This window comes from Schistocerca cancellata, chromosome 7 (genome assembly GCF_023864275.1).
Source record: "Schistocerca cancellata isolate TAMUIC-IGC-003103 chromosome 7, iqSchCanc2.1, whole genome shotgun sequence".
NCBI classification, from domain to species: Eukaryota; Metazoa; Arthropoda; class Insecta; order Orthoptera; family Acrididae; genus Schistocerca; species Schistocerca cancellata.
This window is the reverse complement of record NC_064632.1, coordinates 340,217,128-340,231,345: the sequence shown is the minus strand read 5'-3', so window position 1 is coordinate 340,231,345 and position 14,218 is coordinate 340,217,128. Positions and strand designations below refer to the sequence as shown.

Genomic DNA, 14,218 nt, shown 5'->3' with positions numbered 1-14,218 from the left:
TAGGCTCAATTTACAGTTATGCTCAATTTACAGTTATACTATTCATAGTTCATATGAATACAATCTTAAGAATTATATGTACAGAATTTATTTGTTTGTAATTAAATTAAAAGGTTACTTACTTAACTGTTTATCTATTGATCAATGTTGTTGAAAGCTATCAGCCAAGATTACATTAACTTTGTGCTTATTTTGATTTTCAGCTGCATAATTCCCCTTGGTAATTTGTTACTAAAGGATTTTTCTGTTTGCAGAAAGTTTTTTCATATTTTTGTTAATCTAATCCAGGGAACATTCAGAGTTCTTGTTCCTGTTTATATGACATTGGATATGTGATCTTGTTTCATGCTCATCCCAATTCAAAGGAGTATGAAAAATCTGTAGATATGGAGTAATCAGTATTTTGTTTCTGTGTAACCCCTATTCTTTGTCATAATCTGAAGAGGACAAATTGAAGGGCATTGTACCTTTTATGAAGGCTCAATTCATATACTGGCTCACTACTGCCCAAAATAAAACTTCATTTCCATGCATCCATGCAGAGGCATGATGTCTTGTTTTCCAAACTTGAGCACAACTGGTTGCTGCTGCCTTCCATTATTGCTATTAGTCCACAGTCTTCAGTACTGTAATTCAAATACAGTTCAGTTTCACATCCTCCTCAACCTGATAAAATTACTTCTGAGTTTAGTAATGTCTGTAGCCTCTTTGTATAGCCTGTCACAGTATCTGCTTGTGGTTGCCAGAACTGAAGTCTTATCAAACTGAATATGGTGGTATCTTGGCGGCAAGGTGTGTTCCACAACTACAACACTTGCTTTATCCCTTCTAGAGTAGTGCTTGTGTTCATCTTGTTATTTTTCCACCATTCTTTTTGTGGTACTCGTAAGTGTGTGTGTGTGTGTGTGTGTGTGTGTGTGTGTGTGTGTGTATATATATATATATATATATATATATATATATAAAAAGAAAGCTTGAATTTTGTGTGTATGTTTGTGTTCGTTTGTGTGTCTGTCGACCTGCCAGCACTTTCATTTGGTAAGTCACATCATCTTTGTTTTTAAGTATATATATATAAAAACAAAGACGATGAGACTTACCAAACAAAAGCGCTGGCAGGTCGATAGACACACAAACAAACACAAACATACACACAAAAATCTAGCTTTCGCAACCAACGGTTGCCTCGTCAGGAAAGAGGGAAGGAGAAGGAAAGACAAAAGGATATGGGTTTTAAGGGAGAGGGTAAGGAGTCATTCCAATCCCGGGAGCGGAAAGACTTACCTTAGGGGGAAAAAAGGACAGGTATACACTCGCACACACACACATATCCATCCGCACATACACAGACACAAGCAGACATTTGTAAAGGCAAAGAGTTTGGGCAGAGATGTCAGTTGGGACGGAAGTACAGAGGCAAAGATGATGTTGAAAGACAGGTGAGGTATGAGCGGCGGCTGATTGAAATTAGAAATTAGCGGAGATTGAGGCCTGGCGGATAGTGAGAAGAGAGGATATGCTGAAGGGCAAGTTCCCATCTCCGGAGTTCAGACAGGTTGGTGTTAGTGGGAAGTATCCAGATAACCCGGACGGTGTAACACTGTGCCAAGATGTGCTGGCCGTGCACCAAGGCATATATTTTTCCCACGTGGAATGTTTCCCTCTATTATATATATATATATATATATATATATATATATATATATATATATATATATATATATATATATATATATGGTTATAATAGAAGGAAACATTCCACGAAGGAAAAATATACCTAAAAACAAAGATGATGTGACTTACCAAATGAAAGTGCTGGCAGGTCGACAGACACACAAACGAAATATTTAAATATGTCTGCTTGTGTCTGTATATGTGTGGATGGATATGTGTGTGTGTGCGAGTGTATACCCGTCCTTTTTTCCCCCTAAGGTAAGTCTTTCCACTCCCGGGACTGGAATGACTCCTTACCCTCTCCCTTAAAACCCACATCCTTTCGTCTTTCCCTCTCCTTCCCTCTTTCCTGATGAGGCAACAGTTTGTTGCGAAAGCTTGAATTTTGTGTGTATGTTTGTGTTCGTTTGTGTGTCTGTCGACCTGCCAGCACTTTCATTTGGTAAGTCACATCATCTTTGTTTTTAAGTGTCTGTCGACCTGCCAGCACTTTCATTTGGTAAGTCACATCATCTTTGTTTTTAAGTGTATATATATATATATATATATATATATATATATATATATATATATATATATATATATATATACCTAAAAACAAAGACGATGTGACTTACCAAATGAAAGTGCTGGCAGGTCGACAGACACACAAACGAACACAAACATACACACAAAATTCATGCTTTCGCAACAAACTGTTGCCTCATCAGGAAAGAGGGAAGGAGGGGGAAAGACGAAAGGATGTGGGTTTTAAGGGAGAGGGTAAGGAGTCATTCCGGTCCCGGGAGCGGAAAGTATATATATATATATATATATATATATATATATAGTACTGTAAAAAGCCTTCAAAGTGGACTCAGTTATGTACTGCACGCAGAACTTTATCAAATAAAAATAAGATAAGAATGCTGCAAAACACTGTCCTGCCTCCAGGAGAAAAGGTCCTACAAATTTCTGCCCTACTGTACAAGATGTAAGCAAACATGAAACTCATGTATGTTTATGTATTTCCCTGTGCACCTGAAGTGCATCAGTCTGTGCACTTGCATCTAAAGTTATTCAGATGTTCATAATGTACAGGGTGTTTCTAAATGAATATCAGGGTTTTAACACTTTATAATATTTATTAATTAAACTTACAGTTATAAATGAAATGTCAAATGAAAGAGCAACTTAAACAGTCGTATTTGGCACCAGTGCGCATGCGCAGCATGCAATGTTTCCGCCACAATCCACTAGACAGCAGTAGTAGCGAAGATGGTGACTAGTGAACAGAAAGCGTTTTGTGTTTTGCAGTTTGCAAAGACCAAAACTGTAGTTACTGTGCACTGTGCATTCCAGCTGAAGTTCGGTTGTGATCCTCCAAGTGATAATAGCATTTGTAGATGGTATCATCAATTTGATGATACCAGCTGCCTTTGTTAAGGGAAGGGCTCAAGATTACCAAGAGATAGTGAAGAGACTGTTGAGCAAGAGAGAGAGAGAGTCGTTCACTCGTAGCCCAAAGAAATCAATCCAGAAGACTAGTCGTGAATTACAAGTTCCCGTGTCGACTGTTTGGAAAGTTTTAAGAAAACACTTACAACTATGTCCTTACCATTTACAGTTATTACAGGCTCTTAAGCCAGCAGCCGGCTGGTGTGGCCGTGCGGTTCTAAGCGCATCAGTTTGGAACCGCGTGACCGCTACGGTCGCAGGTTCGAATCCTGCCTCGGGCATGGATGTGTGTGATGTCCTTAGGTTAGTTAGGTTTAAGTAGTTCTAAGTTCTAGGGGACTGATGACCTCAGTAGTTAAGTCCCATAGTGCTCAGAGCCATTTGAACCATTTTTCTTAAGCCAGCAGACCATGGACAATGTGCCAAATTTGCAAACAAAATGTTGTTTCATGATGAAGAGGACTTTCTAGATCATCTTGTCTTCAGTGGTGAATTGACCTTTTACCTTAGTGGACATATTAACAGTCACAATAGTCACATCTGAGGCTCAGAAAATCCTCACAAGTTGGTACAAATGCAATGAGATTCCCCTAAAGTGACTGTTTCTTGTGCCGTATCCCAGCAGAAAGTTTATGGGCCTTTCTTTTTTGGTGAACCTACTGTAACTGGCACTTCTTACCTTGATACACTAGAGCAATGGCTCTTCCCTCAGTTGGAAGCAGATGAACCAGAGAACTTCATTTTCCATCAAGATGGTGCGCCACCTCACTGGCATAGCGAAGTATGTGATTGGTTGAACTTCACTGTATCCAAGCGCTGGATAGTCTGCAATGGGCCCAATGACAGGGCTTGCTTTGCATGGTCTCCACGTTCACCTGACCTAATGCCATGCGATATTTTCCTTTGGGGCTTCATCAAGGATCGTGTGTACGAGCCTCTGCTACCAGCAGACCTCCCTGAATTAAGAAACCGGATTGAAGCAGCTGTTGCTACAGTCACTGAAGACACACTTATCAACATTTGGGAAGAAATCAGCTATAGACTTGATGTGTGCCATGTGACAAATGGTGCTCACATTGAACATTTATAAGGTTCTTGGTAAAACTGTTTGAGTTGCTCTTCCATTTGAAAATCATTTACAACTGTAAGTTTAATATAATAAATATTATAAAGCATTAAAACCCCAATATTCATCTATAAACACCCTGTATATGACAGTGAAAGTGGATACAGCTCTAGTTAATGGTATGGTGCAGTTTTTATGATGAAGGATATCCTGGTAGTGCCAAGCCCAGGTGACCTGTCTTTTCAAAAAAATTAAAGCAAAAAGTTTCAATAATTTTGAAGCATGCAGGATATGTCAATGAAGGACAGCATATAAGGAGGAAAATGCACCTTCAGCACCATGAAACATTTTTGTTTATGGTGTGCTTGTCTTACAGTCTCAAGCACCTCTGCTCATTGGTCTCCATTAACTACAAATCTAAAATCTCAATAGTGGAATTGCAATGGATTTGAAGTTCTATGTATGTTAATTAAAAACACAGACATACAGCATTGCTGTCTATAAGCAGTTTATTCCCACAACTCATAAAGTATTTGTTGATGTAAGATGTTAATGACTAGCACAATCTCAAAATACACACACCAGAATAACTGATCACAGCTTGGTTACGTATAAGTTCACAGTTGGAATTCATTATATAACTTTTTTCTCTCCTGCTATTGTCATTATGTTAGCATAATTCCCTCAATCATTTGGACAGTATACCAGTATGGTACCTCACATAGATTTTGAACATTGTCCATGCTCTTGACTGACCATAACTGTACTCGAATGGAACTGAACTTCAACTGCCTTCTCCTGCCTCATGTTCAACTCGTTATATTCATGCCTTTTGTCATGATTATATCATTTCATGGTTTTTTTTATAATTTACAAGAGCCCCCTAAAATAATTCGTGACACAAAAGAGAGAAATTAAGAAGTTAACCAGCACGGATTTTTAGAACCATTTACTTTGTGTATCCAGCATTTTGCATCCTTGTGTTTTACAGAAACACAAATCATTACTTTTTGGTATTGTAGTGATGTTGTACTGTTATGTTCAGTAAAAATTCCCTGATTTTGTAGAGACTCACCATTTATAATTAATTTAACAAAATTTTAAACTTTGAATGTTCACTTCAAAAACCAAAATATGAGATATCTAAGAACATCACTATGTTCAGAAAATTTAGTACTACAAAATTATCAGAACAGAGCTTTGAAGTGAAAGATTACAAAGTATAAAAATGGTAGATGTCTTGAAATCGTATCTCAATTAATTAATGACTTTGTAACTATGGCAATTTAAGCTAAACTAATAACTTTCTCAGACTCAGGAACAGCTGGTCTACAAAGGTGACTTGTTTATTGGTTCTCAGGGTTAAAATTTGGCACATGTACTTTTGTGTAGAGATAAAATGAAATCTTCAAATCAAGATATCTTCTGAATTAATTAACTTTAACTGAAAACAATTATACCATAATTTTCCTGGTTGGATACAATACACCTGCAATAAGAAGAATATGGAATCTTTTAGTAAATGAGAAAGTTGATAAATTCATGTTCACTTATGGTGCAATCATGATTCAATGTTTATGATAATGACAGCTGTCAGTAGCACTTTAATTGTTTGGGTTAAACATGCTCCATTTCAAGCAGTAAACACAATATACACATCACTACAAGGCAACTTGAATGCGCAAGTGGGAGTAGCCAAAGAGATGCTCTGCAATTACTGCATTCCAGTGCATTTCAACTTCTCCACATTTCTTTCTATCAACAGTTTCAAGGCAACGACATTCAAAATCTGTTACAGTTCTCTGAATAGATTCCAGGAAAATTGCAAATTAAAGTGGTGTTTCTGTGCAAGACTTTGTCTATGAATGAAGCATCATTTACAAATCATGGACAAACAAATCACAACAATATGCACACTGGCTGACAGAAGTTGACAAACAATAACCTTTCAAATTATGCAACAGAAGTGATGGACAATACTTTCCTCTAGAAAGCAAAATGTATGGAAACATATAAAGTAAAAGTGACATACTACCTAACTTTTTGAACAAACAGTTCCTTCCTCCAGGAGGAGAGAGGGATAGGACAGGGAAGGTTAAAAAGAAATAGAATGTCACTCAGATTCCACTACAGGTGGGACCCTCTCATCCCTCAGCCTAAGCGTCAAGAACATGGAAAGAACAGGTTGCACACAGAAGAGGCACTGAGTCACAGACAGGCACAATGAAAAAAGACTGCTAAAATATTAAGTTTTTGGCAAAGTCCTTCTGAAATAGAGGGGCTCTGAATCCTTCCCTCCACCACCAGCTTTTCTGAACTGTGCAGATTTGAGTTATTCGTACAACACATTTTCTGTTCCTTAAATTAACCCGGCCTCAACCTATGGTAACTTACCATCCCCACACTCTCTACTCAATAGTTTCTGCCCCCTCTGTCCTATTACCTCCTCGCTTTTCACTTCCCATCACCCCCAGTGTGAGCCACCATCAGTCAGTGCACTCACCTATCCTTTCCATTTCCCCACTTCTCCCCCCCCCCCCCTTAAAACCCCCCCACCCCGTTCCCTCCACCACCACCACTGTCCACCTCATGACACTACACCTGGCAACAATATCATCAGGCCATCATCTGCTCCCTGTGTACATGCTGCAAGACAGCGTTCTTCTTTGGCCCCACCTGTACACTGCTATCCCTCCCCCTTCCTGCCCCATTTCACATTGCTATTCCCGTAACACATTCTGATCAGAGCTGCTGATGGTAGCGGTCATGTGTGCATGAGGTGTACATGCTTGTGTGAAGCCATGTGTATTTTTTCTGCTGAAGAAGGTTTGGCTGAAAGCTATAATATGCAGTAGTCTCTTCATTGTGACTGTCTGTTAGTTTTGTCTGTCTGATACTCAATCGATCATCTTTATGATGAGTAGCAGTCTATCCTTTTCCTAATGTTGATGATATTCCAACCTGTAGTTTCAATTGTTTAGTTTCACATCTTACCTGGACTGGTGAAATCTTTAGAAAGATTGTTTATGGAATCCTATAAACACACACTGTCCAATGTGTATCATACAACTCTATGAAAGTCAAAGATTTGTCTCATAAGTTTTAAGCATAAAATAATCCTCAAGAAACAGATGGATGAAACACAGTATGTATATCACTTGACATGGAATAAGTGCTACACACAACAATGACTAACAAGGAGAGATCAAGAAACTGCTGTATTGCATTCAACTGCCACTGGGAGAAAAGTCTGCAAGTAGGAAGCAACATGTAGTACTCACTCAGATTGAGCTTACCAAAAAAAAATTCAGTGCATAGCTGACAAACACTTCACAATATGGCTTGCATTCAAACAGTGATTACATTGAAGATTGTTACAAGTACTTAATGATAGCAACCAGTCTGAAATTACAAGAAAAAAAATCTAGTACCTACCTGGTAATCTGTCTTGTTTCTGACAAAAAGGGAACGCTTAAAATATTACAATAAATACATCAGCCACCTCTATAGGTTCAAGATAATTATCTGCCACAGACTTTAATGGGTTGTGCAAATAATGAAATGTTTCCTAAGAGTCAACAAAATTTGTATGTTGTCTCTCTAATCCTACTATGCTGATCCTTTGAACCTGGTTCTGAAGGATGTTTACTTCATGAGTAAGAGTCATTTCACTCTGATACATTTACCTCTTTTGCCTGTTTAAGGAACCACTGGTACCTAAAAGCTAACATTTTGACAGTATTTATTTGTTTGGATCTCTCAAAGGTAGTAAGTGGAGGTCTTTAATATTTTTATTTCATTACAGTTTCATTTAAGGGAACCTCAGTTTTTTGATAAATTCTTCCACTTAGTGAATGTGATCTTTCCACATGCCGTTGTTGTAGTTTGTGAATAACTCTTTAGTACTATCTGCTTACCATTCCCAATTTCATTTAGATTCTGTGGAGTCAAAATCTCTGAGCAGCTTTCTGGTCCTTCAATGTTCTGGTCAAAGGTCACCCTCAGCTGTCGAATATCTGATGACAAAGAAGCTTCCACAAGCTGAGGTGCGGGAGACTCCACTGTTATCACAGCTGTTTTCCTGTTTAGAGATTTAATAAACTGATAACAGAATAAGTCTTATATAGTTTCCTTTACTAACACATTATGCAACATCAACATTTTATGTTTTGATACACTGTTATGAACTAAAATTAATGCAATATAACATAAATGTTGTATTGAAAGAGAAATGAAATTGAGAAAACTGTGCAGTAACTATGTGCCAAACTGGATGGTGAGAACTTACATTCAGGGGGGCCAATTCCCACATGCTGTTGACAGAAGCAGTTACAAAACTATTTCTGATTTTCAGAACATTCACGATCCTTCCACAGTGAGGTAGGAGATACTCATCGGGGAAGGCATGAATGCACTGGTAGGTCTCTAAACATCCAAGTAGAGAGTCATCCAACTGTTGTGAGGACACAAAAGGGACATACACAAAGAGAAAAGAATCACAGAGGGTAGATCAAAAATATGTGCTGAGCCAGCATCAGCTCAGAGATGATGATATGAGCAGGGTAAGAAGTAAAGATGGAATAAGAAGGAAGAGAAATGAAAATTGGAAAGAAAAATGCATTTAAGACTTGGAGGAAAGTAGAAAAAGAGAGAGAAGAAAAACCAGAGAGAGGGTACAAGGACAGTAAAAGAAGTAATTACTATAATGCCAAAAAGGAGAAAAAGCAAACAGCAGTGGCAAGTTACTAGAAAGTATGCAGTGAAGACTGCATAAGAAAGAACACAGTGAATTTTCTCTTTGCAGCCACCACAAGCATTATCGCAAAAGGTGTAGAATGTAATGCAAATGATCAAGCTGAGAGAGTAATCAGTAACATCAGCATGTGGCTTTCACACAATGGAATAACACTTAACTGCAATGAAAATATAATGTGTACAGTTTCTGGCATGGAATTCCTGAAAAACAGAATTTTTATTGTCCTGAGGTGGTCAAAGAGTCAGTGAAATTGACTATTTTAAATTCTTAGGACTAAGGGCAGATGAAAAGATTTCTTGCTAGTATCACTTTCAACATCGTGTGCAGAAACAGAAACTGATGATGACGTTTGGTTTGTGGAGTGCTCAACTGCACATTCATCAGTGCACGTACAAAGTCCCAATTTTTACATGGTCCAATTTTTTTATCCAACCCAATGTAGCCAATGTCACGAATGATGATGATGAAATATTGGGGACAACACAAACACCTAGTCCCCAGGCAGAGAAAATTTCAAATCCTGCCAGGAATTGAAGACAGGACCCCATGATCCAGAGGCAGCAATGCTTGTCACTAGACTACAAGCTGCGGATAGAAACAGAAACTAAATGGTGCTATGTTCACTATGAGAATAATCTCCACTCCCTAAAAATCTCCACTGTCTGTGACAATGAAACATGATGACTTGTTTACTTTGCTTACTTCCACTCTAATATCTACTATAGCATCATATTTTTGGACAACTCTATGCATTTGCCAAGAATATTCTTACCCCAGAAAATCAGGTCGGGGCAGATTGGCTGTGTCAGTTCCTGAACTTTGTGTAGTCCATTATTCAGGTGGCTTGGAATTCTAACTCTGTTATTCCTGTACACATATTCAAATATGGGATTTGTTGCTGTAAATATTGACTCATTCTGAAAAAGAAAATGAAGTGTTCATTCAGTCAACACTAACCAAAAAATTTTTTTGCCAGTGGATACTACTTCCTTCAGTATCTAACATAAATGTGTTCCTTTAGGAAAGTCAGCATGGCCTGGAATGTGTACAGGAATTGCAAAAAGACTTCTTACTTCTGCTGATTATATCTTAAGGATCCCAAAACTGAGCAAACAGTAATTCAATCATACAAATCCAGTTAAAAACATGGATCCTATTACAGCAAATGATGCAACATACTGCCCTCTGGTGAGATATGGTCTAGTGTTGAGTCTGATAACCAATATTTTTATTCTGAGAGAGAACATTTGCACATGGAATATTCCAACATAATAGTGCCAAACTGGCAATGGGATGAGAAATCAGGAATAGAGTGTATATGGATCATCACATATAATTTTTAATGATAATCTGATTATCCAAAAGTAGAGAAATGAGATCATTTAACCTACTGTTCTGCCATATTCAAGTGCCATTGTAACTCTCCTCATCAATGACAATGTGCATTCCTATACAGCTCAGCTAGTAAATGATATCATACAGTGGGATCATATTACTTTAATGTCATGTCCACAGAGCTCCCTCGACTTAGATTACACCATACCTGTAACTTACATTTCAGCCAGTGTGTGAAATGTTTTCAATAAAAGAGGTTACATTTATTTAAAAAATTGAACATCTCCAGTATCTAATTAGCAAACAATTGAGGGCAAAATTATCTATGATATTCCTATTGCCAATGCAAAAATGGAAAATTTTTGTGCATTTTCCGGCATGACTTTTTATATAGTAACTAAACCTATAGCTGGATGAACCTGTAATTGATAGCAGTGAGATGTTTGGGAGAAATTTAAGTGTACATCAAAAGGATGGACAAATGAGAAATGGAAGTGGAGTATTTGTCACAGTAGACAGGAAATTCAAATCCACTGAGTTAGAAATTGATGCTGCATGTGAGATCATTTGGGGAAGTCTCAGTATTAGGGGTGGGCATAAAATGATAACTGTGTACTTCCATCACCTACCAGACTCATCTCCTGATATAACTGAAAACTTTAGAGAAAACCTCAGTTCACATGTACATAAGTTCCCCTGATAAGACATCCTGTGAAACTTAACTAAATGAGTTCTCTGGAAAGTACCTGAAACAAATAGTTGGAAACACCACTAATAATGGAAATATACTGAATCTAATAGCAACAAATGGATCTGACCTCTTTGCGGATGTCCACATTGAAACTGGTATAAGTGACCATGATGTGGTTGTGGCAACAATGATTACCAAAGTATAACTAAAATAAGCAGAAAGATATATATGTTCAGTAAAGTAAGTAAAAGATTGGCTGGCCATTGTGGCCCAGCAGTTCTAGGTGCTTCAGTCTGAAACCAAACGGCTGCTATGGTCGCAGGTTTGAATCATGTCGCGGGTATGGATGTGTGAGATGTCCTTAGGCTGGTTAGGCTTAAGAAGTTCTAGCTTAGGGCCTTCTTTCTTTCTTTCTTTCTTTCTTCTTCTTCTTCTTCTCTCTCTCTCTCTCTCTCTCCCTCTCTCTCTCTCTTTTTTAAAGAGATCAGTAGAGTCATATCTCAATGAGGAAATTCAAACTTGCACTGCATAGATATGTACCTAGTAGAACAGTTCATAATGAGAGGGAACCTCCACGGTATAGAGTTACTGTAACAAAACTTCTAAAGAAACAGAGATTACTGCATAGTAGGTGTAAAACAAAGCATGGGGCTATAGATTGAGAGATTCTGAATGAAATGCATTTGAAAGTCAAGAGAGCAATGCATGATACCTTTAGTGACTGACGTAGCAGAATATTGTCATGTGATCTTTCACAGAACCCAAAGAAATTCTGGTGATATGTAAAGGTTGTTAATGGCACTAAAGTTAGTGTTCAGTCCCTAGCGAATGAGACAGGAACTGAAATTGAGGGTAGCAAAGCAAAAGCTGAAATGCTTAACTCTGTTTCAAAATGTTGTTTCACAAAAGAAAACCCAGGAGAACTGCTCCAGTTTAATCCTCGTACCACAGAATAGATGAATGAAATAAGTATTAGTGTCAATGGTGTTGAGAAACATCTGAAATCATTAAAATTGAACAAAGCTCCAGGTCCTGATGGAATCCCTGTCAGATTATATACTGAATTTGCAGCTCTTTAACTATTATCTATCATAGATCCCTCAAACAAAAAACTGTGCTCAGTTCTTCGAAAAAGGCACAGGTCATACTTGTATACAAGAAGGATAGTAGAAGTGATCCACAAAACTATTGTCCAATATCTTTGACATCAACTTGTTATAGAATCTTAGAACACATTCTGAGGTCAAACATAATGAGGTACTTTGAACAGAATGACCTCCTCAATGTCAACCAGAAAGAATTTTGGAAACATCAATCATTTGAAACACAACTCACACTTTTCTCTCATGACGTACTCAAAGGTTTGGATCAATGCAAACAGACAGATGCAGTATTTCTTGATTTCTGAAAATCATTTGACTCAGTACCACACTAAGCTTATTGCCAAAATACAATCATGTGGGGTATCAAGTGAAATTTGTGACTCAGCTGAGGACTTTTTGGTAGGGAGGACAGAACATGTTATCTTGGATGGATGTAGAAGTAACTTGGGGTGGGCCCCAGGGAAGTGTGTTGGGACCCTTGCTGTTCATGTTGTACATTAATGACTTTGCAGACAATATTAATAGTAAAATTAGCCTTTTTGAAGATGTTGTAGTTATCTGTAATGAAGTACTATCTGAGAGAAGCTGCATAAATATTCAGTTAGATCTTGATATGATTTCAATGTGGTGCAGAGATTGGCAACTTGCTCTAATTGTTCAGAAATGTAAAATTTTGTGTATCACAAAACAAAAAAACATAGTATCCTATGACTATAATGAGTCACTGCTGGAATTGGCCAGCTCATACAAATACCAGGGTTTAACACTTTGTAGGAATATGAAAAGGAATGATCACATAGCTTCAGTCATGGGTAAAGCGAGTGGTAGACTTTGGTTCATTGGTAGAATGGTGGGGAACTGAAATCAATCTACAAAAGAGATTGCTTACAAATCATTCATGTGATTGGTTCTAGAATACTGCTCAAGTGTGTGGGACCCATACTACATAGGACTGACAGGGGATATCGAGTGTAAATGCAGAAAGGCAGCATGAATGGTTCAAATGGCTCTGAGCACTATGGGACTCAACAGCTTAGGTCATAAGTCCCCTAGAACTTAGAACTACTTAAACCTAACCAAACTAAGGACATCACACACACCCATGCCCAAGGCAGGATTCGAACCTGCGACCATAGCAGTCCCGCGGTTCCGGACTGCAGCGCAGCATGAATGGTAACAGGTTTGTTTAATCCGTGGGGGAGCGTCACAGAGATACCAAAGAAACTGAACTGGAAGACTCTTGAAGACTGTTATTAACTATCCCAAGGAAGCCCATTAACGAGGTTTCAGGAACTGGCTTTAAATGATTAATCTAGGGATATGTGGCAATCTACTACATATCAGTCACATAGGGATCATGAGGATAAGGTTAGAATAATTACTGGATGCACAGAGGCATTCAAACAGTCATTCTTTGCACTTGCACTGTGGGATGTAACCTCTCCCATGCACTATTCCCCTCCCCCCCCCCCCCGCCCCCCTCCAGTGGTTTGCAGAGTTGCAGAGTGTAGATGTAGATGCAGATAGGTTTTTTCCCCAAGGATTTCCAGAAGTGTAGGCAGATTCAAAAACTGGATTACTTCTGTTATTAGGATCTCTTGTAGAAGGACACAGAGTTTTAAAGTTATATCAAAAAACCCAAATTAGCTTCGCGACAAGTCATAAAAGAGGCAAAAAATAAAGAAAATAAAGGAATGGAATCATCCAATAAAACTATGTCCATGGAGAAAGGTGTGGCAGAACTTTCAGAGAAGAAGATGATTCATAAAAATATTTTGTTATCGCAGGATGGAAAAAATTGACTGATCCTAGAGCAGTTGCAATCAATTTCAATCCTTATTATACAATTGTTGATGATAAATTAGTAAAGGAAAATTTTGGGAATCCACCCAATACAACATTCAAAAACTTTCAAGTACTGAAATGGACAACCTACACATGTTCTCAGTCCAGCAGACTCAAGTGAACTTCTAAATCCAATTAATTCACTGAAGAGTAGATATTTGGCTGGTCCCAATGATATCCCAGATTATATGATAAAAATATCAGCAATGTACATATTTCCTCCTTTGTTAGATATCTGTCACCGATCATTATCAAATGGTGTTTTTCTCAAAGCACTAGAAACAGCAAAAGTAAAAAAGAGATGTTCACCA

The 14,218-nt window shown here is 38.0% G+C and overlaps 1 protein-coding gene across 1 annotated transcript in view; it reads right to left on the bottom strand.

The window, feature by feature from the left end:
* The window catches only part of LOC126091843 (uncharacterized), a 443,987-nt gene that overhangs the window by 320,323 nt on the left and 109,446 nt on the right, over window positions 1-14,218 (bottom strand). The window contains exon 9 of the mRNA XM_049907099.1: window positions 8,095-8,258. Coding sequence (XP_049763056.1) covers window positions 8,095-8,258 — 164 coding nt within the window. The remainder of the gene's footprint in view (window positions 1-8,094; window positions 8,259-14,218) is intronic.